Genomic DNA, 26,997 nt, shown 5'->3' on the forward strand with positions numbered 1-26,997 from the left:
GATGGGTGAGCCGAAGGCTGCAATTCCTTCGTAGAATGGAGGGATGGGCGAATAGCAAATCCAGCAGCGCTCATAGGTGGTGTTGGAGAGTGCCAGGGCTGAGGCATTGACCATCTGAAGGATGAGGTCCGCGGTGGAGACTGGACCGGCGGGCATGGTGGGTTGATAAACAGTGGTGGCAGCAGCGGGAGCTGGAGAATGGAGATTAGGAAGAGGGCGAGGGGCGGCAGCCTTGGGTCGGAATGAGCCACCACCAGAGGGGTATAAAAAAGGATTAGGGCCAACAGCAATAGGGCGAAAGGAAGGGATTTCTTTCAAAAGTCTAATGGAAAAGGTGAGGCCTGGGTCCGTGCCAGAAACATATAGGCGTAGACCCCAGTAAGCGCCTCGGGAACCTTCCCAGAGGAACCTTTTTCCTGCAGCCGTAAACTGGATATGCAGGAGGTTGCACCAACTGCGTGAACAAAGGGGATTAAGCGGTGGTGGGCCAGAAGTAAGCAGTCTGGCAGGGGGATTAAATCGCCTTACAGTTGCGACCCCCGGGAAGGGACCCCCGACCCGCGGGGGTGAGGTGATGAGGGTCGCTACTAATTTAGTGGGCCTTCACGAGCAGATCCGATCTGGAAAGTGAACTTCAAGAGGTTAATGGAAACAGGCTCAAGACAACGTTCGCTGATCAAGAGCCTTTATTTTTTGGGGCGCGCTGGAATTTATAGAGGAAGGACCTCAGGGGGTGGTACAAGCATGTCAATCAAGTCTCAATTCAAATATACACCAAATACGGTAAAGACAAAGCTGTAATTTTCCATCAGTCATTAGTTGCATTCCACAAATGCTTGTCAGCGTAAGTCAGGTGCAGGAATTAGGGAGGGGTAGGAAGTGTACAGCAGAACGCTATAATCTTGTTAACAAAGACAATTGCTCTGTAAGGGTATTTCCCCTGGCTAGGCGGGTGGGCTGCCCTGTGTAAATTTAACTTTAATGGTTAGCCTTTTCCTTTGTCTCAAGGGCATGTGTGCTCGCAGTCACGTAGGCGGAAGGCCAAGAAACGGTTGACAGACTCCATTTTGTTCAAGGTTCTAGCAGTCCCCAACATTAGGATGAGATACTAAACAGTTTCTATCAGGATAAAGAGAATATAGTTTTGAAGAGTAATAAGTCAACTTTACTTCATGATAACTATGAGAATTGATGAGAAGAGATCACAGCATTTGAAGACACTATTTGGAGCACTCTCTGTGTCCCACTAGAATATTTGCACATGTGTGTACATGTAGTCGTATATGTAACATGAGACACTGGAGCCTTGGACAATTAGCAGTACCCAGCATTTCCAGATGCCTGTGGTTTTGCCCACCTCTCATCAGACTGTTCGTTTCTACCTTCCAACAAATTTGCTCCAAATCCTGGTTCAGTAGTCAGCTTCCTGACTCCCCTATTTATATGAATGTTACACTCACTGTGTTTCCTGTTCTCTATTGACTTCATCACCTCAGATCTTCAGCTGCCACACTGCACTTATATGTGGCTTTAACGAGTCATGTGCTTCCCTCAGAGACCTCCAGGACTTCCAAAGGAACCCTTTTCTGGGTGTTCTCTACCTTTTCAAGAACTGCTGTAATGAAAACTCCTGCATCATTCCATGTCTTCTTCCCAAGCTTTGCCAAGGTTCTTCTCCCTTACAACCACAGACAATCTCCTTAACCACTGGGAACCTCACTAGGGCACAGTTTCCTGCAGTAGACAAGGCTTCCCCTCAGGACCTAACTAAACCAGTGAAGATACTGACATACGGTAGAGCAGATATATAACACCAGTGATGACAAATCCTTTTAATATCATGTTTTTTCTAGTTCTTCTATCCAACCAAATTGATAAAGGACCTTACTCTGCTGCCCAATTATAGATCATTAAGCATAATTTTTGTGACAGGTCCATTATTTTTGGCATATTACAGAAGAAGAGCTTTTTAAAATTGAGTGGAATGATGTAGCTATAAGAAAATTGCTTTCTTTCCCCCTCTGCTTTTTTTGGTGCTTGTATCTGATAAAAATGAAAGTTATGAATTGAATATATGCTAAACTCTGCCTCATTTTAACAATAAGAACTCTAAACATTTCTAAGCAATGAATGGGAGAGAAAAAGCCCCAATTTGCTTCATTGTTTAAGATGCCTGTGCAGCATTGTACTATTTTATTTAATAAATGACACCATTTTAGTGTATTTTTTAGTTGGGGATGTAGCCCAGAGGTAGATTGCTTGTCTACAAGATCCTGAAGTTGATACCTAGCATCACAGGAAAAAAAGAGAGATTTATGCGGATTTTCTTCACTACTATTCTTTGTGGCAATAACTCAGTACACAAAAGAAGAATTTGATGGTATTACCTTACAATGGAAAGATATAAAAGTTTACCTTTCATTTATGAACATATGTTACAGAAAATTTGCTTAAAATATATTTTGAGTAAAAAGTATATTCAGTTAAGATAAGATTTTGTTGGGCTATGGAATAGAAATTAATTCAAGGAGTAAGAGATGCGGCCTAAAGCCCTGACTATTAGAGAAGGATTTTTTTGTTCATTTTTCTATATAAGGTGTTGATCATAAAAATATAGCATTTTTAATCTTTGTATTGCAATTTTTAATGAATTAAACTTTTATGTGGAAACAATATTTATAATACAGTAGAACTGTTGCAACTTATTGTAATCACTTGAATTCATGATGGTAATTATCAAGTGTTGCTTTAAAAGGGAGAGGAGCGTGGTTGCTTATATTATTCAGGAGACAGATAAAAACGCATTGAAGTGCATCATGATTTTGCACCAGAAGCATTTGCCTTATTTTCCCTTTGTTCCAGGACATATAACAGAGAACTAAGACAGTGTAGGTTGAGATGAAGGACAAACATCAGTTGCTGCCTCTGTTTTGTGTATGGACCCCACAAGCCTCAGTGTGGGACATAGAGATTTTTGTTCTTTTTCATCTAGCCCATATAAACTTAGTGAAGTCAACTCTTGAGGACTCTCCTTTCTTGATGACTAGTGAAACAAAAATATGATGTAAAAAATATCCCTTTGTTGGTCAAAACAACAATAAAAAATGAATCCATTGTAATTAAACATTCTACTTGACTGATAGAAATTCATATTGAGGAACATAAGGAAATTTGAAGTATTAGAAATGGAAATGGATTTGCTACATCTGACCTACAAGCCTGTCAGCACCATATGATATTGAATACTGGTGGTTCACTTCCTTAGCCTGTGGCTAACTGGGAGCTGCTACTCACTGTTGCTATGCAACATCACAAGAGAGCCTTGGATCACAGCAGGGACCCCCAACAGTGATTAGGATTCAAAATGCCATTCCAAATGAATATTTGTCATCTTTGTATCATACTCGATTTGAAGATTTTAAAGCTGAATCATCATAGATCAGGAATTGTCTACCTTGAAGAGATTGATATTTAGGCTTTGATATTTCTCCCTGATTACTTTGTGAAAGACATGTATAAATGAACAAGTAGAGAACTGAGAGTAGTTGTCTAATCTTGTACATGTATTTTGGTTGACAATTTATACGTGTGTTTTCATCATTTGTCATGTACTTTAGTTGACAATTTATACATGTGTTTTGATCACTTGTACATGTTTAAAATGTCAAAAAATAAAAAGTTAAAGATCACAATATGGTTGGGAACTAGAGAAATAGCTCAGTTAATACTAAGTAAAATGTTAGTTACACAAGCTTGAGAACTTGAGATTGATCCCTATGACCAAACAGAGCAACAAGAAAGTCAAGGTAAGGAAGAAATGAATGGCAGCTAGCAGACTCTCTGTCTCTCTCTCTCTCCCTCCCTCCCTCCTTCCCTCCCTCCCTCCCTCCCTCCCTCCCCTCTCTCTCTCTCTCTCTCTCTCTCTCTCTCTCTCTCTCTCTGTCTCTCTCTCTGAAGTCTGATTCATTAGCCTCATAGTATCACTGTTCTAAATGAGATTGATGTCTGGAGTAAGTGACATATGTGCCAACCAAAGGCTGTATGGGGAGAGCAGAGAATAATCCTAAATCTTATGACCAACTCATGGGCAAGAAAAATTGCAGGCTACATAAGTCCGTGTGTATTAGTTACTTTTCTCGTGTCTGTGGTAAAATTCCTGAAAAGGCAAAGGAAGGAAACTTGCAGTTCTGGGGTATAGCCCATTGTGGTGGGGAAGGCATGGCAGCTACAGCACCAGGTATCTGGTTATCTTGCATCAGAACTCATGATACAGAAATGAATGTTGGTGCTCAGCTTGCTATTTTTATACATTCTAGCACCCTAGAATGATGTCACCCAGACTTAAGGTGAATCTACCTGCCTCAATTATGTCATTTAACCCAATCTAGAGACTCCTTCACAGACATACCCTGAGATTTGTCTCCTAAGTGATCCTGGATCCCTGTCAAGTTTACATTAGCTACCACACACAGATGTTTCTTCTTCAGTCTGCCCTGTTAAGTTTTGCAGCTGGGCATGGGGCTGCACACCTATAATTCCATCACACCACTGAAGAGGCTGAGGCAGGAGGATGCTGAGCTCCAGACAGCCTAAAAAGGAATGGGAACAACTCTTGTTCAGCAGCGCTCTGAAATTTAGTGCATTGCCTTCCGCATTGGTGCCTCTCCCACCCCATCCCCTGTGGTTCTCCACCTTCTTTGAGCTCTTTCTGTGAAATTTATGTTCTTATAAATGTTCATTTTAATGATTTTTATTGTTCAAGTCTCACATAAAGCAACACACAAAGGGATTTTCCTCCCGTTTGTTGACTACATGCTGTTAGTTGCTTTGAGATATAATGTTTGATATGTGGAGTGTGAAACATATTAATGCACATTAATGTCATTGGAGGGTGCATTTGCACACACCTGCAGCCTGCATCAACGCCACAATTTCAGGTGCTGCCTATGGGAAGGGGATTGACTTTGAAACACAGTACCTGGTTCTAGGCTCAAATCTTTAGATCTAGAACATATGTCTACTGAATCAACTGCCATCCTAGTGTAGTACAACTCATCTAGAGTGGTGAACTGCTACCATGCAAACTCCCAGATCTATGCATGAAGCTTTCTGATACTCAGCGAGAGAAAGGGTGACCTTGCATTACTGGTATTAAGATGTCTCTGATTAGCAGGATGACTGCAGTGTTCCCTACCAGGTCTCAATAGAGACAAACTCTAAAGTCAACAGGAAGTCACACACAGCTCTCTACATCATGCCCCAGAATGTATTTTCTTAATGCTCGTGGATCAACCACTGGCACTTGGGTTTTGATACCTTTTAATTTTACCTTCCCTTCCAAGTTCATCTCTTATGTACATAAAAACTTATATTGTCCCAAGTCTAAAAGTGAAGATAGGTTCAAATGTTGAAGAACAATGTTATGAACATGAAGACCACATTTCCAGCACCATTCTCTGAGTCTGCTGGTCAGAAGTCCTCTTTATTTTTTTTTTTTTTTTGGTTTTTACGAGACAGGGTTTCTCTGTATAGTTTTGGAGGCTGTCAGTCCGACTTCTGTTTATTATTAGTGTTTCTTTGCTTGTTTAAGGAAGTCATTTTTATTATTTCTTTTATTTTTGAAATTATAATTAACTTCATTTCTCCCTTCCCTTTCCCTCCCTCCAAACCCTTACTTACTCTTTTTCAAGTTCCATGATCCTGTTTTTTCATTAATTATTGTTATATACATATGTGTATATATATGTGTGTGTGCATATATGTGAAGTTATTTTAATCAAGAGTCAGACTACAAACAATTGCATTCATTATCACTAGTTTGAATATTTAATCACCATAATTGCCTAGAGGATGGATATATGTTTAAGGGGCTAATTAAGGGTTTGAATATGTAGCTCCTTGGTTGGGCACTTGCCAAGCATGTGCAATGTCCTGCCCTGTATAAATCCCCAGTACCACAAAAATAAATAAACAAAAGACTAATTGATCAAGTGGCAGTTTCTATGGGAAAGTTTACATTCAATTATGTATACACATAAGGCCTCTTCAGAGTTAAAATGTTTCCAGAAGAGGCTATTTGTTTGGCAGAGGGTCTTCCTTACTTAAATCTCCTTGATCACAGATTTCACGTTAGGAAGCATGATACCGCCAGTGGCTTGTGTTGACCTGTCTTTGTGTGCCCTCTCCAGTGAGCTTGCCCCTGGGGCCTGGCAGCCACTGCAGCATGGGTGGAGTCTCACAGGTGCTACCAGAGGCTGAGGAGACAGCATCTGTGGGCAGCTGTTTTGCATCAGAGGATACAACAGAAGATTCGGGGGTGATGAGCTCTCCTTCAGATGTCATCTCTCTGGACTCACAACAAGACAGCATGAGGTCTAAGGATAAGTGGTCCACAGACCAGGAGGACTGCAGCGACCAGGACCTAGCTGGAACTCCAGAACTGGGTCCTCAAAAGAGCCCATCATGGGGGAAAAATGGCTCTGGGAACTCAATTATAAGGTGAGTCACAGACTAGCTGGAGGTGGAGCCGCCTACACCCACCTCCTAGTTTGCAATGAAAGAAAGAATCCTGTGTCAGGGTGACCCAAATAATGACCATTGATACCCCAGTGCCAGGTGCCTTCCACAGACATGTCCCCACCTAATTTGCTATTTGTTATCTCCAGTTCTGTCTTCATGCTGTGTGTAGACATGAGGATGCTTGTAAACCATGCATTAGAATGTTTAGTGCGCCTTGACATGGGATCCAACAGCACCCTACTTGTGATATACTCTTCCACTCAACAATGTTAAGAGTCACCCTTGATAACACATACATTGTCCATTCATGTATTTATCTTTTTTATCAATGGACTCAGTCATTCCATGTTTTCAGGACTGGAAACAATAAGCAAACAACATGTATGTTTCTGTTTAATATAGAGAGTTTTCCAGAGGAGAAATTAGATCATCAGAAAAATCCATCAACTACATGGAATATCAGCAAATAGATGCTCTGTGTGGCTGTAGTACCCTGCCATTCCATGTCTACACTAGTGTTTGTGGTTAGTAGACATGTAAGCTTTGTTGATCTTGTGGGTGTCAAATAGCATCTCAAGTGTCTTCAATTTATAGTTCTTGGATAGTAAGTTGACTATATAATCTGTTTACTAACAATTTGATAATCCTTTTTATAAATTGTTTTTGTGTACTTTATCCTTTTTTTTTTAAGAAAATCGTATGCTTTATCACTTTTAAACTAGTAATTTCTTCACTGGCTATTAGACCGTGAGGAGTTTCTAAGTCTACAGTTTGAATTTAATATTGTTACTTTAAATTGTACAATAATTTCCTTATGTCACATGGTTGAGTGTGTCCTTACCTTCCAAATGTAAATAGTCTCTGCATATTTAAGGGATTATTCCTATTACCCCAGGGTCTTAGTTGGCTGAAATGCTGTTGCTTTCTCCCATCAGGGAGCTCCTCGGTCTGTGGTTCATTTTCATGCATGCTGCGAAAAGAGTCTGGTTTTTCATCAGGATCCACTTCCTCCCTGGCTTGACAGAAAGTTTCAGTAGCTACACCACTCCAGACCACTCTGTGTAGCACTGGTCCCTATCACTGTCCTCTCTCTGGCCTTATTCGTCTTGACAGCTGGGTGAAGAAGGAAAGTCACTCTGCTCTCTAATCCTGACCGAGACACTAAGTTATCCCCTCAAGAGATGACCTCAGCTCTCTCCCTTCATGAAATGAAAAATTATAGGTTGGAGGAGGTTAAATTTTTGGCAAAAATTGCCTCTGCTTTAAAAAAAATCATACATTCTTGGCCCCTGGTATATCATGTGTATATTTCCAAATATGCAATACAAAGCATTGCCAGGTGGAGGGTAAGCAATGTCTGTAGTGTAAGAACGATCAACTCAAGTGCTGGAACTGGCATGGGGTGAGGCCAAAGGGCATCAGTAGGGGAGCAGACAGCGGGGGTGGAGTACTTGCAGGCTTCCCCTGAAGATAGCAGCCCTGGAGATCTAGTTGTCACCTGGAAAGGAGGTTATAGACCTTATGTGGACAGTGTATGAAGTATGCCATATGTCTAGATTTGTATTTCACATCTCACAAATTTAAAATGCTGCTAGGTAACCTAAGCATTCATGACCAGGCTAAACAGATGTGCAGTCCGTTGTGGCCAGTCCTCGGGTATTCCCCTAAGTAGGTATATAAGGGTGCCTTCACTAGTCTGTGACTCCTATAGAAGTGCTTTTATCCTGAATGCCCATCCGTAAACGTTCAGATGTAGGTACAACTCTTCAGATATTTCCTGTGCTGTAGCACTTCAAATAAGTGCTTGTACAAAAATATTTGGGGAGCTGCAATATTCCCCTCTTAATCTCAGTAGATTATTAGAAGACCTTGCAGACAAGGTTTAGACATCCCCATACAAAGGCCTCCATGTGGTCTTTAGATGAGTGCTCCCTTAAACACTGTTTGAAAATGGTTCAGTTCCACCTTCCTGCCAGGGTTCACACATAGTACAGATGCAGAAGTCATGTGGCTAGAGAGAAAATGAGTCTCTTAATGGAAGTGGTGACTCTGAGGCCTGAAGGTTTGCTCAGTGGTTAGCGCTTTTGTTGATCTTGCAGACAACATGGCTTCAGTTACAAGACTCACATGGTGACTAGCAACTATTTGTAAATATAGTCTAAGGACTCCGATACCCTCTTCTGACCTTTGCAGGCACCAGGCATGCACATGTATGTATGTACACATACATGTATGCAGTCAAAACACTCATGCACATAAAATTAAGTAACTCCTTAAAAAGAGTGATGAGTATTATTGCATCTGTGTTCATGAGGGAAATTGGTCTGTAATTCTCTTTCTTAGTTGTGTCTTTATGTGGTTTGAATATCAGGGTAACTGTAGCCTTGTAAACAGAGTTTGGCAATAATCCTTCTGTTTCTTTTGGATGGAATAATTTGAGGAGTGTTGATATTAATTAGCTCTTCTTTGAACATCTGGTAGAATTCTGCGCTGAAACCATCTGAGCCTGGATTTCTTTGGTTGGGAGACTATTGATAACTCTTTCTGTTTCCTTAGGGGCTATAGGTATATTTAAGTTGTTTATATGTTCTTGATTTAATTTTGATAGAGAATTTAGGTCACTGGTAAATACTAATATTAAGATGGTTATTTATGTTCCTAAAGGGATTCATCCTACATGAGGCATAGTGATGGTATGAGACCAGACTACATCATGTCTCTCTCTGTCACCTCTGAATGCCAGACCCCCAGAGCTTAGGGACATCAGAAGTTACCCTTTGCCAGAACAAGGAAGGTCAGGACTCTAGGATGCGTGGATTCCAGTAAGTTGCCATGCAGAAAGTCTCTGGTATGGGATTAGTCGCAGGGGGAATAGGGATGACACGTGGCTTTCAACTTCACTAGCATGGGGTCTTCTGTTGCCATGCCCCCATCACAGTAAATGCTGCTTGAACATCACGTAAAGATGAATGATGATCTACGAAAACCCAAAAGGTCCCGCTTTTCTCTACTGTCTCCTTTCTCTTGTCCATATCATCTGTATTTGGGGGTGGGATTGCCTGGGTTTGCATGTATAAAATGTAGACAAAAATATTGCTTCCTCCCAAGTGCCCATCCAAGAACACTGAGGGCCACCCTCTGCTGCTGTCTTTTTCTCTACTGTGCACTGGCGTGGTAGAGTTACTGCTTTGATTTGGTACTGCTGAGGGTGTACTTCACTCATTACTACTAAGACTGCTTCTCCATTGCTGCTTGTGTTGATAAGTACCACCCAGTGTCCCTGGAGCCTAGGTTTTAAGTTTAAGAAGCTTGGGAGTAAAGCTCTATCTTTCAAAACAATAAAGCAAGTGGGAGTGTTTTCCATGTTTCCAGTTTATTCTGTGTGATACAGTTTGAAAGGGGGAGTTGCTTTTCCGTCAACTCATTTGACTAGATCAAGTTGCAAATTTTTCACTGCCCTGAATTCAAACTGCACCTTAAAATTGGGACATGAACTTTCCATTGTTATCCTCTAAACTTGATACACAAAGTAAGTTCCCAAGAGGAACACTGACCAAAAGGTAGACACACGCAAGTGAACTATGCATGTGGTGATGGCCCCTTGTTCTGGGAATGCAGGGATGGCTCTGTGAGCTTCATCACTAGCTTTGCCCTAGGAAAATGGTTGCAATTCGTACAAATCTCTTCCACCTGTCCTTTGTAGATGGCCTGGGCCAGCATTCCTTATTCACAAAGAATAGCTTGGCTAACATGTGCCATTGGCCTGAAAATTCACTTCCCTCTTCTATTGTTCCTCAGGAAAATTGAGATATTTAGCATTTCCTCTTAGAATAGTTCCTGGCATATTGTTGGCTTTCACAAGTTGAGACTGATACTGTCATTGTTGCTATCGCTATCATTTACAATTCATGGAGGAATCAGAGAAACAGAATTCTTTGGATAACCCTATGACCATTCCCAGCTCTGCTTGCCGGCCTCCTCTTCAAACCATAACATCTTTGTCTGAGGAGAAATAATATGCAGAGAAGGGAGAAGCAAAGGGGAGGTTGCCTCTCCCACTCTGAGAGAACTAAGTGTGGGACTAGCAATGTTTCTAAAGTGTGGACCACAGAACAATCTGGCTATCATCAGGCAGTTTATCTGTCTGTGTGTCAGCATCATAAACCCTGAGTCCTTTGGGGAGCCTCTGTTAGCCAAAAATGGTGTAAGATATGAATAAGAGAGGTGACCATGCCGACTGGGCTTTTTCTTAACAGTGGAACCAAATGCAGTCACATGCAGAGCCTCGCAAAGTAGAGAATCCATTATAGCTCTGGCATCACAAAGGATGGTGGAAAGAATGTAAGACCAAAGGGTAGGAGTGCTGAGAAACACTGTCTGCTGTACATGACATGGCCATTGTACCCAGGAACTCACAGCAGCTGCGCTCACCTACAAAAGACCTGCACAAAATGCAGCTTGTCCATCATGCTTAGAGGGGGGTCACGAGGCCTCACCCTCCCACACTAACAGGAGCCGTTGACAAACGATGGTTGCTGGGGAGGGGGGAAGTCACCCTCCTCAGTGCCGTAGCTGCTGATACATGGCTCATGTTCTGATAAACAGTATCCCATCCATAGTCACTAATTAAACTAATTAAAACTCAGTGGGTCACAAGTAATAGTAAAAATGAAATGAAACACATGAGAGTAAAAGGGGTTTCTTGGGAAGAAGGAGTCAGCTAAACTGAGGAGGATGAGAGAAAGGGATGGGGGAAATGGTCAGAACATGTTGGATACATGTACAGAGTTTCAGAGGATTTTTTAAAAGGCAGTGTCTATGTGTGAAGAGAAGTAGAGTTTCCGTGGGTCATGAGGGACCCCTCTCCCACCCACCCCCTGTCCATTGCTCCACTCTCTACCTGGCAAGTCTTTAAGGACATTCCTAGCCCTAGCTTGTTGGTACATGGTAGGATGGTAGGAGTGAGGTTCATGGTTGCAGCTTGAGAGAAATTCTTCCCCTACTTTGCAGGACATGTGGTTCAAAGTGGCCTTGCATGTGGACTGAGTCTGGGAGAGGGACTTGGGCCCTGGATTCTACCTCATCCAGCCCCTGAATCCCTAAACTAGAACTCCGGGAGCTGAGGCCACAAAAGCTTGAGGAGTCATTTGTGTAGCGCAGACCATAATACCTGGAGTCTAGAAACTGTGTGACCCCAGGAGCATTTCTAAACAGCATCATGTAGAACCCTGAACATTCATAACCATCAGCACTCAGTAGCTACAGGAACAGCTAGAGGCATGCTATGTATTGTACTGTCCTTCAAAGGAGTATTAGAATGCACAGGAATGTGGAAAGCATGGAGGACAACACTCAGTTGTCTGGTAGGGTGCTGGCCTTGTATGCAGAGGCCCTGATCTGACCACCAGTACTACAGAAAAATGTGGCATGCTGCACTCCACTGTAACCACTAGTCATATTAGCTGCTAAGCACTCGCCACGTGGCTGTCCAAGCTGAAAAATTTGTATGTGTAAAACATTCACCAAATCTAGTGCACAGTGAACAAATGTTTTAATTACATGTGTAAATAAAACTAAAATTAAATTAATTAAAATTTCATTCACTTCTGAATTTTCAAACAGGATTGCAAGAAGATGTACAATGATACATATGACCCCCATATATTAAACACCAGTGTCAGACTCTAATGCCTTATCACTGGGGAATGCATACAGCTGCAATGCGGAGCTCAGACATATGCAGCACTCATCCAGTTTCCCAGGCTGCCTGCTCTCAGGCCGCCCTTACCATTTTGCAGTAGCAGCCATTGCTTTGGTCTCCCTAAGCAAATTAAGCTACTCTCTGAAAACATCATGATTTTCCTCTCAGACATTTTTCACAATTGTATGCATATCTTAGGGAAATTCAGCCAAATCAAGAACAAACCTAACAATGTGCTGTGAATGCCTCGTGATCTGAGATGAGTCAGAAGCATGCTATTCACCTTTTCTCTCTAATAGAAAATGGAAAGAAAAACTCACCCAGCTCTTATTTGTCCTCGCACTGAATAGACAGGACAATTCCCTGTTCTCATCTGCCTGGAGCTACACAAACAAGTGCTGAGGCCAAACTAAGCCAAAGCTGCCACAGCTGGATCAGAGGCATACCCTCTAGCTCCACTCCGAGTTCTCAGCGGGAAGGCACGTGAGGCAGATGAGCCTCCCAGACAGATGGGCTCCAAGACCCCCGTGTTCCCGTGTTCTTTGCTTGGCCCTCATATCTTATGCAGCAGTAGCATGAACAGTATCACAGTCTCTGTAGTCATCACCTCCAATTCTGTGTGAGAAAATAGCTCTGGCTGTGTTTATTCAGCATGTGCAGGCTGATAGCAAAATGCCCATTCGGTGTTTGTTTGCTTTCTATCTTGGTCCTTAGCCACAATAAACTGCCAATAAGAACTATATCTAAAGATTTGGTCCTTGTGGATGGGGGAAGAAGCCTGGGAAAGAAACGTCCCTGCACATTTGCTGTGTGTTAGATGTATTGCTCTCTGCCTGCTTGGCACTGTTCACTGCTGCATGCCCTGTGCTCTCCTGTAAGCCCAGGAAGCTACTCCTCAGGCCCTGAGATTGAGTTCCGGAAAGTTTTAAAGAGGAATGGCAGCACCATGCTTCAGTGTAACCCTTTACAACAACAGAGATGGGCATGGAGAAAAAGTAAACACCCCTAGATCCCTATCCCCAAGAAATCTTTGCTAGGAAAATAAAATTGGTAAATTGACATTGACATTGACCTTGACTAGATAACCCTTCATGCAAAAAGTTGAGATTCAGGAAATAGCAATCCTTGAGGTGCATCAAAAGTAGGACAAGCTGCAGAAGCAGCTTGTGAACCCATTGCTACCTTATTCAGAGAGTGTAGGGACTCGGCAGCTTCATAAGAAACATAAGCCAAGGGCACGGCATTGGTTAGACCTTCTGCAGTCTGTAAGGCACCCTGGCTGTCTACTACTGGCATATGTCATAACTATGACCTTAAGGGCACAAATCACATCCAGATGCCAGGGAGCAAGGCCAGGACCATGGAAGAAGAGGAATGTTCTGATGGGGTCTGAGCCTAGGTACCAGCGTTAGTGGGTAGAGAAGGAAGTTTGCAAGTCTATGAGGCAGTAAGTGGAAAGGGTCTGGTCAGGGGAAGACATGGGTGAAGGGGCAGCTTTAGCAGTGCAGAAGCTCAGACTTGAGCAAGACAGTTGGTCTGGACTCGGGGAAGGCAGAGAAAGCCCACACACCTAAAGTTGAGCGGCTAAGAGCTAGAGTAGTTGAGACTGGTCCTGGGTGGTAGAGTGTGGTGATAGCGTGCTCCCAACTATCTGTAGCCTTCTCCCTGATGGATGGCCAGGAAGACCTTGGGACCAGTAAACTCCTGCGGGAAAGATGGCCTTGCATACCATACATGTGAAAAAAACATTAAAACTCTTCTACAACAGAATTGGTAACTAGAGTCTGATGACAGTTTTAATTTCTCACATTAAAGTGGGCTCATCAGTCCTGGGAAACAGGTCAGTAAAGTCCTTGTCATATGATCATAAGGAACTGAGTCCAATCTCCAGAACCTACATTAAAAAAAAAGAGCCCATTGTGATGGCATGTGTTTTTATTTCTAGCACAACAGAGGCAGAGACAGGAGGATCCCTGTAGTTCACTGACCAGAGAGTCTAGTCCACATGGAGAACTCTAGAGAGAGGCCCTGTATCTAAAACTTCCACACTCATGCACATAAAAGCACCTAAATATGTAAGCATGTACTTTATAAAATTTCTTTATCACACAAGGTACTTTATGGTAAAGCAGCCTTTGTGAATCCTCCTCTTCAGTAAAGCACACTGACTCATTCCTAGCTTGCCCTTGTCCGCTGGCGTATGTGGTGTTTATGTCATCACAGTTATCCTATATATAGTTCTTTGTCTCGGCAGCATTAGTCTGCATTTCTCCATGAGCTCTCTGATTGTCATGGTTACTGATTGGACTGTATTTCTCCACAGGCTCTCTGATGTCAGAGTTACTGATTTTATTGCCCTTTACAAGCTCTCCTTACTGATGAACATTTTAGATTTCCTCACAGAATACAAAGCATACTGTTTATATTTTCTCCTCCCATTGTATTGTTTCCTTACAAAGATAAAGATGCATGATTCCATATTGCCTTCCATTTTAAATCAACAGCAGGTGTGTATGTCTTATATTCATTGCAGTTTTATTAGTTAAAAAGTATTTTCTTTTCTGGTTTAACATTTAGAATAAATTGATGAAATTTGGTTTTAATTCTTACTGATAATCTTCTCTTCAATGTCTCCGGAGTGATAGAAATATACATTATTTGAAAACAAATACTTTGATATAAAACATATATACATATATATTCTTATTATATATAATACTCTTTGGCTGGACTTTAAGCATCCTATACTACAAGTATAAATGTAAAAAGTGATCTATTTTACATGTTGAATACCGTCTTGTCTAGAAATTCCCATATTTTCCTCTGCTATATATTCTAGTAAATATTTGAATTTATTTTTTCCATAACATTCCCTGAAAAAGAAACAGCTTTAGTAAACTGAACTGAAACAATTAAAGGCCAAGAGCAAAGCAGTGGGAAGGACAGTTGGGCACCTCTCTGGTCCTTATTGATTGGTCTGCGTGCACACACATCTCCAGCCAGCCCCTTATTGATTGGTCTGCGTGCACACACATCTCCAGCCAGCCCCTTATTGATTGGTCTGCGTGCACACACATCTCCAGCCAGCCCCTTATTGATTGGTCTGCGTGCACACACATCTCCAGCCAGCCCCTTATTGATTGGTCTGCGTGCACACACATCTCCAGCCAGCCCCTTATTGATTGGTCTGCGTGCACACACATCTCCAGCCAGCCCCTTTATTAATTGGTCTGCGTGCACACACATCTCCAGCCAGCCCCTTTATTAATTGGTCTGCGTGCACACACATCTCCAGCCAGCCCCTTATTGACTGGTCTGCGTGCACACACATCTCCAGCCAGCCCCTTATTGATTGGTCTGCGTGCACACACATCTCCAGCCAGCCCCTTTATTAATTGGTCTGCGTGCACACACATCTCCAGCCAGCCCCTTTATTAATTGGTCTGCGTGCACACACATCTCCAGCCAGCCCCTTATTGACTGGTCTGCGTGCACACACATCTCCAGCCAGCCCCTTATTGATTGGTCTGCATGCACACACATCTCCAGCCAGCCCCTTTATTAATTGGTCTGCATGCACACACATCTCCAGCCAGCCCCTTTTGTCTAGCCTGTCAGAGGACATTAGCTGAGACAGATCCTGAAGCTACTTCCTGGCTCCCAAATGGACATAGTCACCAGCAAAGAAGGACTCGCTTATTAGAATAAAAATTTTGCTGCGTAAGTGAGGATTGTACAAGGCACATTTCATACATCATTATCTAGGCCTGATTAGCAATGATGGAAATTGGTCCTCAATTTTAACAATCAGCAGAAAGGAACCTTCAGCTTTCACTGAAGACGGACAATTGCCATAGACATGTCTGTGTTTTCTGCACAATAGGAAAAGAGAGGCAAAGGGTCTTGCAGAGGCAGCTTTCAAATTTTTTGGCAGTAGTTGTCTCACATATGCCATTGTCCCTCTGACGCAAATAAATCATGACCTCCCTCTACTGAGCAGCAGGATGACATATCTTAGGATGCCCTGTGCCCCAGGGGGCCGCATTGTCCCTCTTGACCCTAGACGTGGCTGGGCCACCTGGTCAATGCAGGCTGTGCTTACTCGGGCTTTGGAGCAGGTGGTCCTGGCTTTGAATTCTATATGACCTTGCACATGCCAGTTGGTCTCTCTTTAGAGTTTCCTATCTGAACAATGACAATGACAACACCACTTACCTTATAGATCTTTTGTGAGGGTTGCAATAATGTGATTTATACAAATAATCTCTATTCAGTGTCCAGAAGGCAAAAGGTGCCTCTCTAGCATAAAGGTATACCATCTTCTGGAGCATCCTCTGAAGTCCTCCAAGAAGGAAACCATAGGGAAGGCCAAGAATGGGAGCTTTATACTATTACCATGGGCATAGTGTTTTCTGTCTCTCTTGTCATGGTCTTTATGGTTAAAATAAAAAAAAATCCAATGGTAGGCTACCTCCATGGGTGGCACAATCAGGTTTCCCAAGCCCCCATATCTCCCATCTTCTGCCCAATGCAGAAATCAAGATGCAATAATATGTTAAAAAGAAACATTTCAGACAGTATGAAAGCCCTTGTTGCAGAGGAATGAATTGTTTCCACCTTTCCAAATCGTGCAGGTGGATCACTGCAGAGGGGCAGCACGGAGGCGGCATAGGGCTTGCAAAATTGAAGGGCTTCTGAGTACTTCCCACACAGCCCCACATGCTCCTCTCTGAGATTCTCTGCAGCCTAGGAAGTTCAGAAGTGTCCTGCACCAGAGTCTGAAGCCCACATGGCTGCAACCTGAGGGACACTGATAAAATGCAGATGTTCAGGAACAGGCTAACAGTTTAGAGTTAGAGGGGGGACCCAGCCCCGGTGTCATGACATGCAGCTATCTGGCCATCAGGTGCCTCACTTCTTAGAACGCCAGTTGCAGTGCAGCTCGGATATGTACGTGAGACCTACCTGCGTGTTACTTGTCTGCTATAACAGAATGAAGACATGGTGACCACATAACAGCTACATGGGGTTCAGGTATTGATAACACTTGGAGGCTAATATTAATATAACGTTCCAAACATACCATGTATTACATGCATAACTTACATGCCTTATGCAATATAAACATGCATACACACATCACTCATGCAAATAATCTGCCTAGTTCCAAGGACAACAGTAGCCTAGTGAGTATGGGACTACTTAACGTTGAATATGAACTGAAGTGTCTAGAAAGGAGTACTAAGTACTAATCAGTACTGGGAAATGAAGCACTCTTCCTTTCTCTTTGGTCTTCCTTAGAAACGAGAAAGTCACCGTGCCTCCAAATGATGATGAAGACCTGTTCATTACTGGGCACGTCCATCAGACCCTGGCAGAGCTTGATAAAAACCTGGAAGGTAACAACCACAAGCCTCCTACTTTGATAGCACCCTGTTTGACCTTACAGGAAGTCACTTTTTCTGAGTACTTTGGTGTGACTCCACAAGAAAGAAGTCTCAGGATTGCAACTTGTTTTGGATGTGTTTTGCCTGTATGTAAGGGATGAACTCCTCTCACAGGTGAAGGATGTTCTTGATGGACATTTTTTGGTCAGGGCTCCAAGCAGTATTAAGAAAGCATCCCAGTAATTTTCCAAATGTGTGACAAGCCGTACTGCTTTTGTGTGTTAAGTAGTAGTCTACACACATTAAAGATAGAAATATCCAGAATACCAAAATGAGGTAGGAAGACACAATATGGCACAAGGAGAAGCAGCTATCTTTATTGAAACTTGTAACTCTTCCTTACTTAGTAGTGCAAAATACACAATCTTTTGTCCACAATAAACACCTTTAGCATGGAGCTCCCCACCGTACCAGTGTTCTTTTAACATGTTTCTTGGAAAATAGCACCATAAGGTCAAGGCAGATGCAAACAGTTTCAATGAGTTAGCAGGAACTCCTTTAGACAAAGAAAGCTACACTATTTTCTTCGTGGCATACATCAAAAGTAAATTAGAAAAACAAAATATGGATTAAAACAGACATTAAAAAGTGACCCTCATTCTGTCTAACTCAGTTTTCTGTGTCTTCTCATTGGTACTCCGTTGACACAGCTGGGAATCTGAGCCAGCCATGTCATCTCCCACAGACTGTGACCACATGACTCACTGCAGCAGTCGGTGCTTTAAAGAGTCAGTGCAATTCTGAAAACACCAAAGCTTACTTATTCTCTCTTTAAGAAATTAAAGCTAAAGCAAATCATTCTGCATATCTTGCTGTGCTTCTAGTGGATGCAGAAGTAGGAAGGACAAATGTTTCCTAGTGCACTTGAGAAACATCTTCCAGAATGTAAGACTCTGTTTTATAGTTGGCTGACTTGGCAAAATGTGGTGACTGAAAAATCTCAGCCTAAAACATCATGGATCTCCAAATGGCTCTCTGCTCCAAGCAATTGTCGATCATAAATCAAGATAACATTTAACATGTATGCACAGTAGTAATCCCTGGGGAAATCAAAGCATTGGCCATGCTTGCATTAACTCACTAGAAATACTACAAGGGGTACCCATTGGTGACATGTGTTTATCTTTCTCTGCAGGAATGGAAGAAATTTATGAAACAGATACCAGCTCTCTAACCAGCTCCATAAATGGCATGTCTAACCACAGTCTGAAAGAAGCCATAATCCCTGATAATGGTGTGGATGATATCCCTATTACATTTATCGGGGAAGTTTCTGATGAGCCTGTTGACTCAGGACTGTTCTCCAGTAGAAGCAACAGTGCTGCTGATGGTAACACAGAGGGCATTGCCAGCCAAAGATCTCCCCTGCCCCCATTTCAGAATGAGCATAGCCAGTCGTGTGTAAGGACAAATAGGAAAAATCCTGGACCCTCCCTTCCTTCCCACGATATCAGAAAGAGAAATCAGTCATCAACCTTCGCCAGCACATCTCAACATGAGAATCCAGTTGAAATAGACCCCAGAGCTACTTCATTTGTTTCAAAGCTTTCTGCAGATGACCTGAAGGTGAAGGATAAAGGCAGGGCACAGGGTGCTGCTCTCAGTGAGAGGACGCAGGCACATCACAGAGTAGATTCCCTGAAAGTGACTCAAAAAGACGGGGAAGATGAAAACTCTGTCACAGCACCACCACCATGGTCTCATCATGGCCAGGCCTCAGGGGGAAGCTATGGACTCAAGTATGGCCTCACTACATATAAAATTGTTCCTCCCAAATCAGAGATGAGGTGTTATGACAGGGATGTCTCCATTTCCACTGGTGCCATTAAGATTGATGAACTAGGGAATCTTGTGAGTCCTCACATGAGCAGGACCATATCCCACTCGTCAGCTGTTGCTGAAAGAGATGGACAACCTATAGGAAAAGTGAAAGAGTTCTGGAGGCTCAACTCAATGGAAAAATACCTGAATGGACCAGCAGAGGGTCCAGCCAAAAGGCCCCCCTCCACCACCACCACTGCCATGCCAGCAAAACCACAGCAGGATAATGGGCTGAAGGCAGGCTTCACACTGCCCACTCCCCAGCAGCAGCCTGTCCCACCGGAAAGTGGGGCACACCTGGAGGAAGAGAGAAGCCGGCCACGGTCAGCAGTCTCTTGCCGTGTGAAAGTGCCAGAGGCTAACCTCACAGAAGTCACATTCCTCAAGCCTCAGAGAAGAACATCCAGCCAGTACATGGCCTCTGCTATTGCCAAGAAGATGGGGCCTCCAAAAGTCCATGCTGACGTGGTGAGACCACATAAGAAGACTGCTGAAAAGGGTCGTGAAGAATCAAAGCTGGTTAGACCACCTCCCACCGGGAAAGACGATGCAGCTCCCAACCTATATTCGGAGGAGGCAGGACTGCATGAGCATGGTACAAACCAGGGCTCTGTCTGCCTTTCCAGCAACCCTGGTGTGCAGATGCCAGCAGGAGAGCATCCCAGGGTAGAGGTCAGAAGCCCATATGGGAAGTCATCGACTCAAGAGTGTCCTGCTGCTGCCCCCAGAAACTCTAATTTCCTCCCAGTCAGATCTTCCCAGCAGGATCGTGTTTCTGTGGGACCGAGCTGTGGTTTCAATGAAAAGCAAACTACAAGTAACCAAAAGACGAGCTCAACATCTAGCCCCACACAGGCAACGGACAGGACGCATCCACCCCCTCTGCTCTTGGCAGAGGCCCATGACTCTGGGAGGATACTCAAGAATGGTTCTGCACGGGCCCCAGGCAAGTGTGAACCTCCTCACTGTCTAAAGGAGACTAGTCCTACCAGCTACATCATCTTACAGACAGAAGAAATGCCCAGTCCATTAACTACAGATGTTCAAGACACAGAGGATGCTCTACCATCCAGCATTTTTGGGCCAAAGAAAAAATTCAAGCCTGTTGTTCAAAGGCCAGTTCCAAAAGACACCTCTCTGCACAGTGCCCTAATGGAAGCTATCCACTCATCAGGAGGGAGGGACAAGCTCCGCAAGGTGAATGTGGGGGCCTCAGGGGCTGGGTGCAGGGAGCTCCTGAGCAGGGTTCTCATCCCTGTGGTAGATCTTGAGATGGGACTGGAGGAAAGACTGCAAAGACAGCTCTGCGGGTGTGCGGGTTTTGTTTTAACTACATTCCGTTTCCTTCTTCTGAAGCGTTTGAATCAAAGCCCTAGAGAGGCTGACGGGGTTTATCTTGTTGGGCTCCAGCAGTCCAATGTAAAAGATGTCAATCAGTAAATATCTATCCACTGGGTCAGAGCAATAGTGAGGCCTGGGGTGGGACCATCTGTACTCCAGTCCAGAAGCACTCCGTCAGCCTTGTGCTATCGCAACAAAATCCCTGAAAATCTTAGAGAAAGGCAAGGGTCGTCTTGGCTCAAGGTTTGAGTTCATCATCAGTTAGCTTGTTGCTTTTGAGCTTGTGGTAAAGTGACACTGTGTGTTGAGAACACATGGCAGACCAAATGCTCATCTCATAACCAGGGAGATGAAAGACAAGTGTCCCACCATCCCCTCAAGGACTTCCTTTCAGTGACCTTCAACTTGCAACCTCATACCACTCCTAAAGTCTCCATCAGCCCCTAGTGGACTGTGAGCCCCTGGAGAACATCTTGACACTCTGAGATAATAAGACTCAGGCAGGGCCTTGTGTTGATAAACACAGCTGCGCATTCTGAGAACTGCGTGGCAGTTTGGTTTCATTGTTGTGTGAACATCATGAGGTGTTGCACAAGCCTGTATGACAACAGGCCAGCATTCAGCAGGTTCTTCTTGTTACATCAAATGGCATCAACTGGAGATGAGAAGGACGCTGCTGATGTAGCAGGCCTCATCATATTGGATGATGGAATAAAACCATATCCTAAAAGTAGTTGTCCATGCCGAGATAACTATAGAACCTATAGTGTAGTGAATGCATAATGCAATAACATAGTCACACACTGTCATAATCCAGAGTTACAACTGTGTAACTGTGCATCATACCCATGCATGTCTACAGGTACAGTGCATAGGCTTGCCTACACTAGCATCATCCCTAACTCCTGCAAAAGTTTACAGTAGGATATTAGTATGACTACAGTATCCCTGAGAAACAGGAGTATTTCAACTCTTTTCAGTCTTGTGAGTCTGCTGTCATCAGTGTGCTGTATTGTTGACTGAAATTTTATGTGATGGCATTGCATCACCATTCTACAGTACAAACAAAAAGGCAAGAAATTTGTGATCCTTTCCGTACCAGCTCATTTAATACATTAAAATGTTATTAATAAGCCAGTGCTAGTAATGAAGAGTTATTTCCTCTAATTTTCAGTTGAAGAAACAAGGTAGGCTGATTCTAAATGGTCTGGCCCAATATCACCCACCAACATTCTCATCTAGATTTACAAGATTTCAGTGTATATAAGATTCACTTGTCAGCTAGATTAGAAGGTATAGTCTCGTAGTAAAAGACAACATCTGATACAACCCCAAATCTATAGCCTTTGATTCTCAGATAGCTGTCCCTCAACTTACTATAGGAATACTTCATGGTAGCCCATAGAAAGTTTAAGGTATCCTAAGTTGAAAAAGCCTTAATGCACTGAACTCCGCTGGGTTTAGCCCACCTCCCTGCGTGTGCTCAGAACATTTCCATCAGCCTACATTTGGGCAACATAGTCTAGCTCAAAGCCTGCTCTACACATGTAGAGTGGCTCTGTAAAGTTTCTGAATAGTGTGCTGAAACTAGAAAAGAAAATGGTCGTGTGCATATGCTTTGATGCTGTGGCTAAGTTGAAAGCTTTTCTGGGACCTCTCTAGCAGACAGATTGAGTGGAATGGATGCTATAGGCCTCTGCTAAAATGGAGTTACCCTTTCCTTATTGTCAGACTGAAATATGTTGACCTTGTTAATATTCTAGACTGCAGAACATTCTTCAGAAGGAAGGTCAAAGAAACCATCCTACATGGAGACAGAGAGTGAGCGATCTGCCCTTCTGGCAGCCATTCGGGGCCACAGTGGGACTCTCAGCCTGAGGAAGGTAAGGAAAAGGGTCTCCTATACATAACAGGTCCAAATTACTGCCTACCCTTCTCCCCAGAAACTTAGGCCAGTACCACCAAACTTCCATTTCTCTGATTAAGTGGCAGTCACCATCAGAACCACAAACTCTGTTTCCTTGGCACGTTGTCACCCAAATCCAGGCAGTTGTCATGGCTACTGCTCATAGAAAGTGAGAGATCACTGGCATTTTCCTGCCTTTTCTGCAGGCCTACCCTGTACACAAACACTTTCCAAATTCTCTCATAGTCATCATGATCTTGGGGTAAGAAAACTAGGCCACTGCATGCCCTCACAGAATGAGGTTGCTGTGAAGCTAGCCCTGAACATGCACAACTATAGGCAAAATAGTGAGTTTAGAAGCAAAACAACGCACCCTTGGCTGTCATACATGGGATTTAGGGAATGATGTTACTTGTACATTTTTCCTGTGGTTTTAGTGGTATCAGCCCCCACCCCTAGTTATTCAAGTCTGTGTGTCTGGCTTCTTCTTTGTCCTCACTTGTGAAGCAAGTACTCCTGCCATCCTTGTTACCTTTGAGCCATGCTTTGAAAGAGCACAGGTGTATGTGTATGAGTCATCAGGAGGCAGATGTCTGTTTCCTGGGGTTCATCATTAAAGAGCTACTTAAGGCTCACTGTGAGACGGGTAACCGTGTGTTTTATTCTTAGAAAGGACCTTTACACAAATTCCAACTGCCCGGAGTCTGGCAAGCTTTTGCACCAAAGCACCATAGACTGGGTGGCTTAGAAACAACAGAGGCTTATTTCCCACAGTTCTGGAATCTAAAAGTCAAAGATCATGACAGCTGCAGAACTGGTGATGTGTAGAGCTGTCTCTCTGGTTCCTGGTACCTTCATACAAAGACTTCACGTGACAGAAGGGTTAGGAGCTCCCTGGGGTCTCTTTTATAGGGTACTGATTCCATTCCTGGTAGTTCCATGATCTCACCACCCCCCAAAGCCTCACCCCAGTGTCATCACCATGGGGTGTCGCACATAAGATGGGGTCACTTTGGTAACCACTTAAATGTCTCATTAGGTGTCATCCCTTGCCTCTGAGGAGCTCCAGGGCTTCCGGGATGCTGCGCTCTCAGCCCCAGGTTTGGACAGAGCTCAGCAAGAAGACCTTGGCCTTCCAACCCCACCCGTCCTGCCGCCACCCCCACCTCCAGCTTCCCAGGCCTCCGTATCGGTCTCTAGGTTCGGCACAGGCGCCCTCGGCAACTCAGTGGATGCCAGGCAAGCCCTGATGGATGCCATTCGCTCAGGCACAGGAGCTGCAAGACTGAGAAAGGTGAGCACTGGCGTGGGTGACAGCAGGGGCGCGAAGCTGACTGTGCAGCCACCTTCCTGAGGGCACCACTGCGGGCGGGGCAGAAGAGAGCAGGAGAAAGCCCGCTCTGCATGCTACCTGCTGCCCATGTGGCAATGGTTAAGCTGAACCCACTTCTGTCCCCTTTCTAAGCCACCGTCCGCTGAGAATCCACTTTGCTCCCTAGAGCACCTACTGGGAATGCAGCACCCTTAGCCTGCAATGCTATCTCCATGACCCACTTTCATCCGCCAGCGTAATGCATAGCGCTTGGGGAATTCAAAGTCTTGCAACAGAGCATCAACTTTTTTCTTCCCCTGGGTCTCTTTTTGTACCGTCTGAAGCAGGCTGCCCTGCACGTCTGTTCCCACATAGACACTGTAGAGAACTGTGGGCCCTGAAGCAGTAAAATTATCACCTGGCTTCCAAGCCCTGCTTCAGCTCAAGACTACCCTGTGAACTCACTGACTTGTGTAGTTGCACATGCCTCCTGAATATGGAAAGCTATGCTAATAACAAGTAGAAGGGGATTTTAGACTTTTCTAAGAGAGCATTTCTGCATCCAAAACCATGCTGTCCCTAAAGAGGCTGGTAGAAAGTTAATCTCTACTTCATATGTGAAATGTACAAGGCTAGAGAATCTAAGTCTCTAGGCTTAGTCAGACATGGATTAGACTTAACACAAAAGGTGCTTGTTCCCCAGGCTGTGCCCTCCAAGGAAAGCAGGTTATCCATGAAGCCAAGGCTAGGTCACTTTCCCATAGGCTGCTATTGCCATGAAAAAGACAGACAGAGCTCCTTGTTCCCCAATTAGAAGTCTCATGGATCAGAGGAGAGGAAAGGTGCCTAGGACATGTGGCTGAGAAAATTTGTCCTTCCCTCATCACAGGTAATGGGTACCCCTGAGTAGCAGTTTTCCAAGCTCCCTCAAAGTTCCCTGGTGAGTCCCCACCTCCCTGGGCTTGTCCTGTTTTGAAAGCAGCCATGGCTTTGCAGGTGTGACATTTCCTATCAAGGATGTAAGCTGTCTTCACTGGAGGCGTATCCCCTAAGTCCCTATCCAGCAGCATTGGATGAGTGACAAGTTTCACACAGGCTCCTCAGGAAGACACACGGGACCTTTATTCAGGGCCCTTTTGGTTTCCCATGTCTATGGAATTGGTGTATTTCTGAACCTGTGCTGTAATGTAATCATGGGAGTTAGATGACTGTGAATACAATCCTGAGACCCCTCTGGGTCCCCAGGCAGCCATTTCCCAGAGGATGAGTTCTGAACCTCTTTGGAGAAGTCCTATGTAATTTAGAAAGGACCATCACCAGACTGTGTCTCTGAGCTGCTAAAATCACGTTTCTCAACAAAAAGTCTATAGGCGACACCTGAGTCCTGAATCAGACTTTTCAGAAGCCATAACCCATACATCAGCCGAGATAAACTGTCTACAATGGGACTTTGTTCTAAACAAGGTTTGGCGTTCTTCACTGCTCTAATGTATTCTGCAAAACACTTAGTATAACCTATCTGAGGCTTCCCTTCCTGCCATTTCAGTGAGCTAGTCAACCATGGTTTGATAATATTAAGTGGAAATTTCTAGGAATTAACAATTGATGAATTAATTATAAGTAATTTTCAGTATAGCAAATGGGTATTAGTATTATAATTGTCAATGTCTTCCAGAGCCTAATATATTTTATAACTTTTCATGCTCACACACATCTCACTGGCCAGTAGTTGGAGCTTTTCAAAATAGACACAACTTCTCCTGCAGTGATGCAAAGGACACTGTGTCTGGAGGAACGGAAAGACAAGGCTGTACAGCTAGCAAGTGGTAGTTCACACATTTAACACGCAGGCTCGCTTTCTCCGAGACTGATTTCCTCTGCCTTGTAGAAAGATGAAAAGAGGCACGACTGAAACAGTCTGGAAGAAGTGACTGCATGATTAGGGAAGTAAGAGGAAGGAATGAAGGACAGAGAATGAGAGGGGCCGCAGCAGACATGCCAGCAGCGGCTCTGGAGGTGAGGAGGAAGCTGGCCGGCATGCACCCCAGGCATGCTTGGAGGAAAGGTCAGTACAGCCGAAATCTCCCAGCCAGTGGAGGAGACTCAGCTCTCATTTCCCGCGTGATCCCAACTTTGGTCAGCTGCTTCAATGGAATCCAGAAGACCAGGTTGTGATTACTCCTTGGATTGGCTTAGCTCTTAGGCTCCCCTGAAGGATTTATGTGGCATGTTTGTTTACAAGAGGGCGGCGTGGGGCAAGATGACACTGAACGGATTCTTGTCACTCTGTCTGTCACTATTATACCCAGATGACCTCCACGACCTGCTGCAGATTGTGGGTGATAGGATGGCACACCCTCCTAAACAGCCCCTCCCAGGCCCTCTGGAGAGGGGTGGGGTGCAGGTGCTCGTGGGCTGCATTGTCCTCTCCTGGGCAGGTGCTGGATCCCTAGGGGCATTCCCCCACCTCTGTGGTCACTGGTCTGCCTTCCTCCTACAACGTTTTCTGGGGAGCACTAGACCTGGGGCATCAGGGGAAACATTCACAGTTCAGGTAAAGGTCCAAATAGCTGGTCAGACGATGCTCTCCTGCTCTGTGGACCATGGACCGTGATGGCTCTGCAGTGTCAAAACACACAGGCTTTCCCTCTTACTGTTTCTCTAGCTTCCTTCCCCTTTGGTCCAACTGACCTTGAGGAAAATCCAGTAAGTCAGTGACTTTTGCAGCCTGGGCTGAGCTCTCTTCAGTAAACCATCTATGTGGCTCTTCACACCTGGGTGTTCAGTGTGAGTCTCTGCTCACATGGGCCCTTGAATCTGGCTCTCCGGGATTTTGTGAAAGGTTGAAGTGCACATCGCATGATGCTTCTTGCCCCCTGAGAAAGCCCTTTCTTGGCTTAGACCCTGGGGTGGGAAACTTCCCTTAGATTTAGAACTTTAAGAATGGAAA

At 44.1% G+C, this 26,997-nt stretch overlaps 1 protein-coding gene across 6 annotated transcripts in view; it reads left to right on the forward strand.

Annotated features, from left to right (window-relative positions):
* Positions 1 to 26,997, forward strand: part of Cobl (cordon-bleu WH2 repeat protein) — a 228,969-nt gene that overhangs the window by 189,982 nt on the left and 11,990 nt on the right. For all 6 annotated transcript variants that reach the window (XM_013122711.3, XM_013122714.3, XM_013122712.3 and 3 more), the window contains 5 exons: positions 6,189 to 6,498; positions 17,522 to 17,619; positions 18,803 to 20,685; positions 22,593 to 22,712; positions 23,775 to 24,029. In XM_013122711.3, the coding sequence (XP_012978165.1) occupies positions 6,189 to 6,498; positions 17,522 to 17,619; positions 18,803 to 20,685; positions 22,593 to 22,712; positions 23,775 to 24,029 (2,666 nt within the window). The remainder of the gene's footprint in view (positions 1 to 6,188; positions 6,499 to 17,521; positions 17,620 to 18,802; positions 20,686 to 22,592; positions 22,713 to 23,774; positions 24,030 to 26,997) is intronic.

Source organism: Mesocricetus auratus, unplaced genomic scaffold (assembly GCF_017639785.1).
Source record: "Mesocricetus auratus isolate SY011 unplaced genomic scaffold, BCM_Maur_2.0 Super-Scaffold_100006, whole genome shotgun sequence".
NCBI classification, from domain to species: Eukaryota; Metazoa; Chordata; class Mammalia; order Rodentia; family Cricetidae; genus Mesocricetus; species Mesocricetus auratus.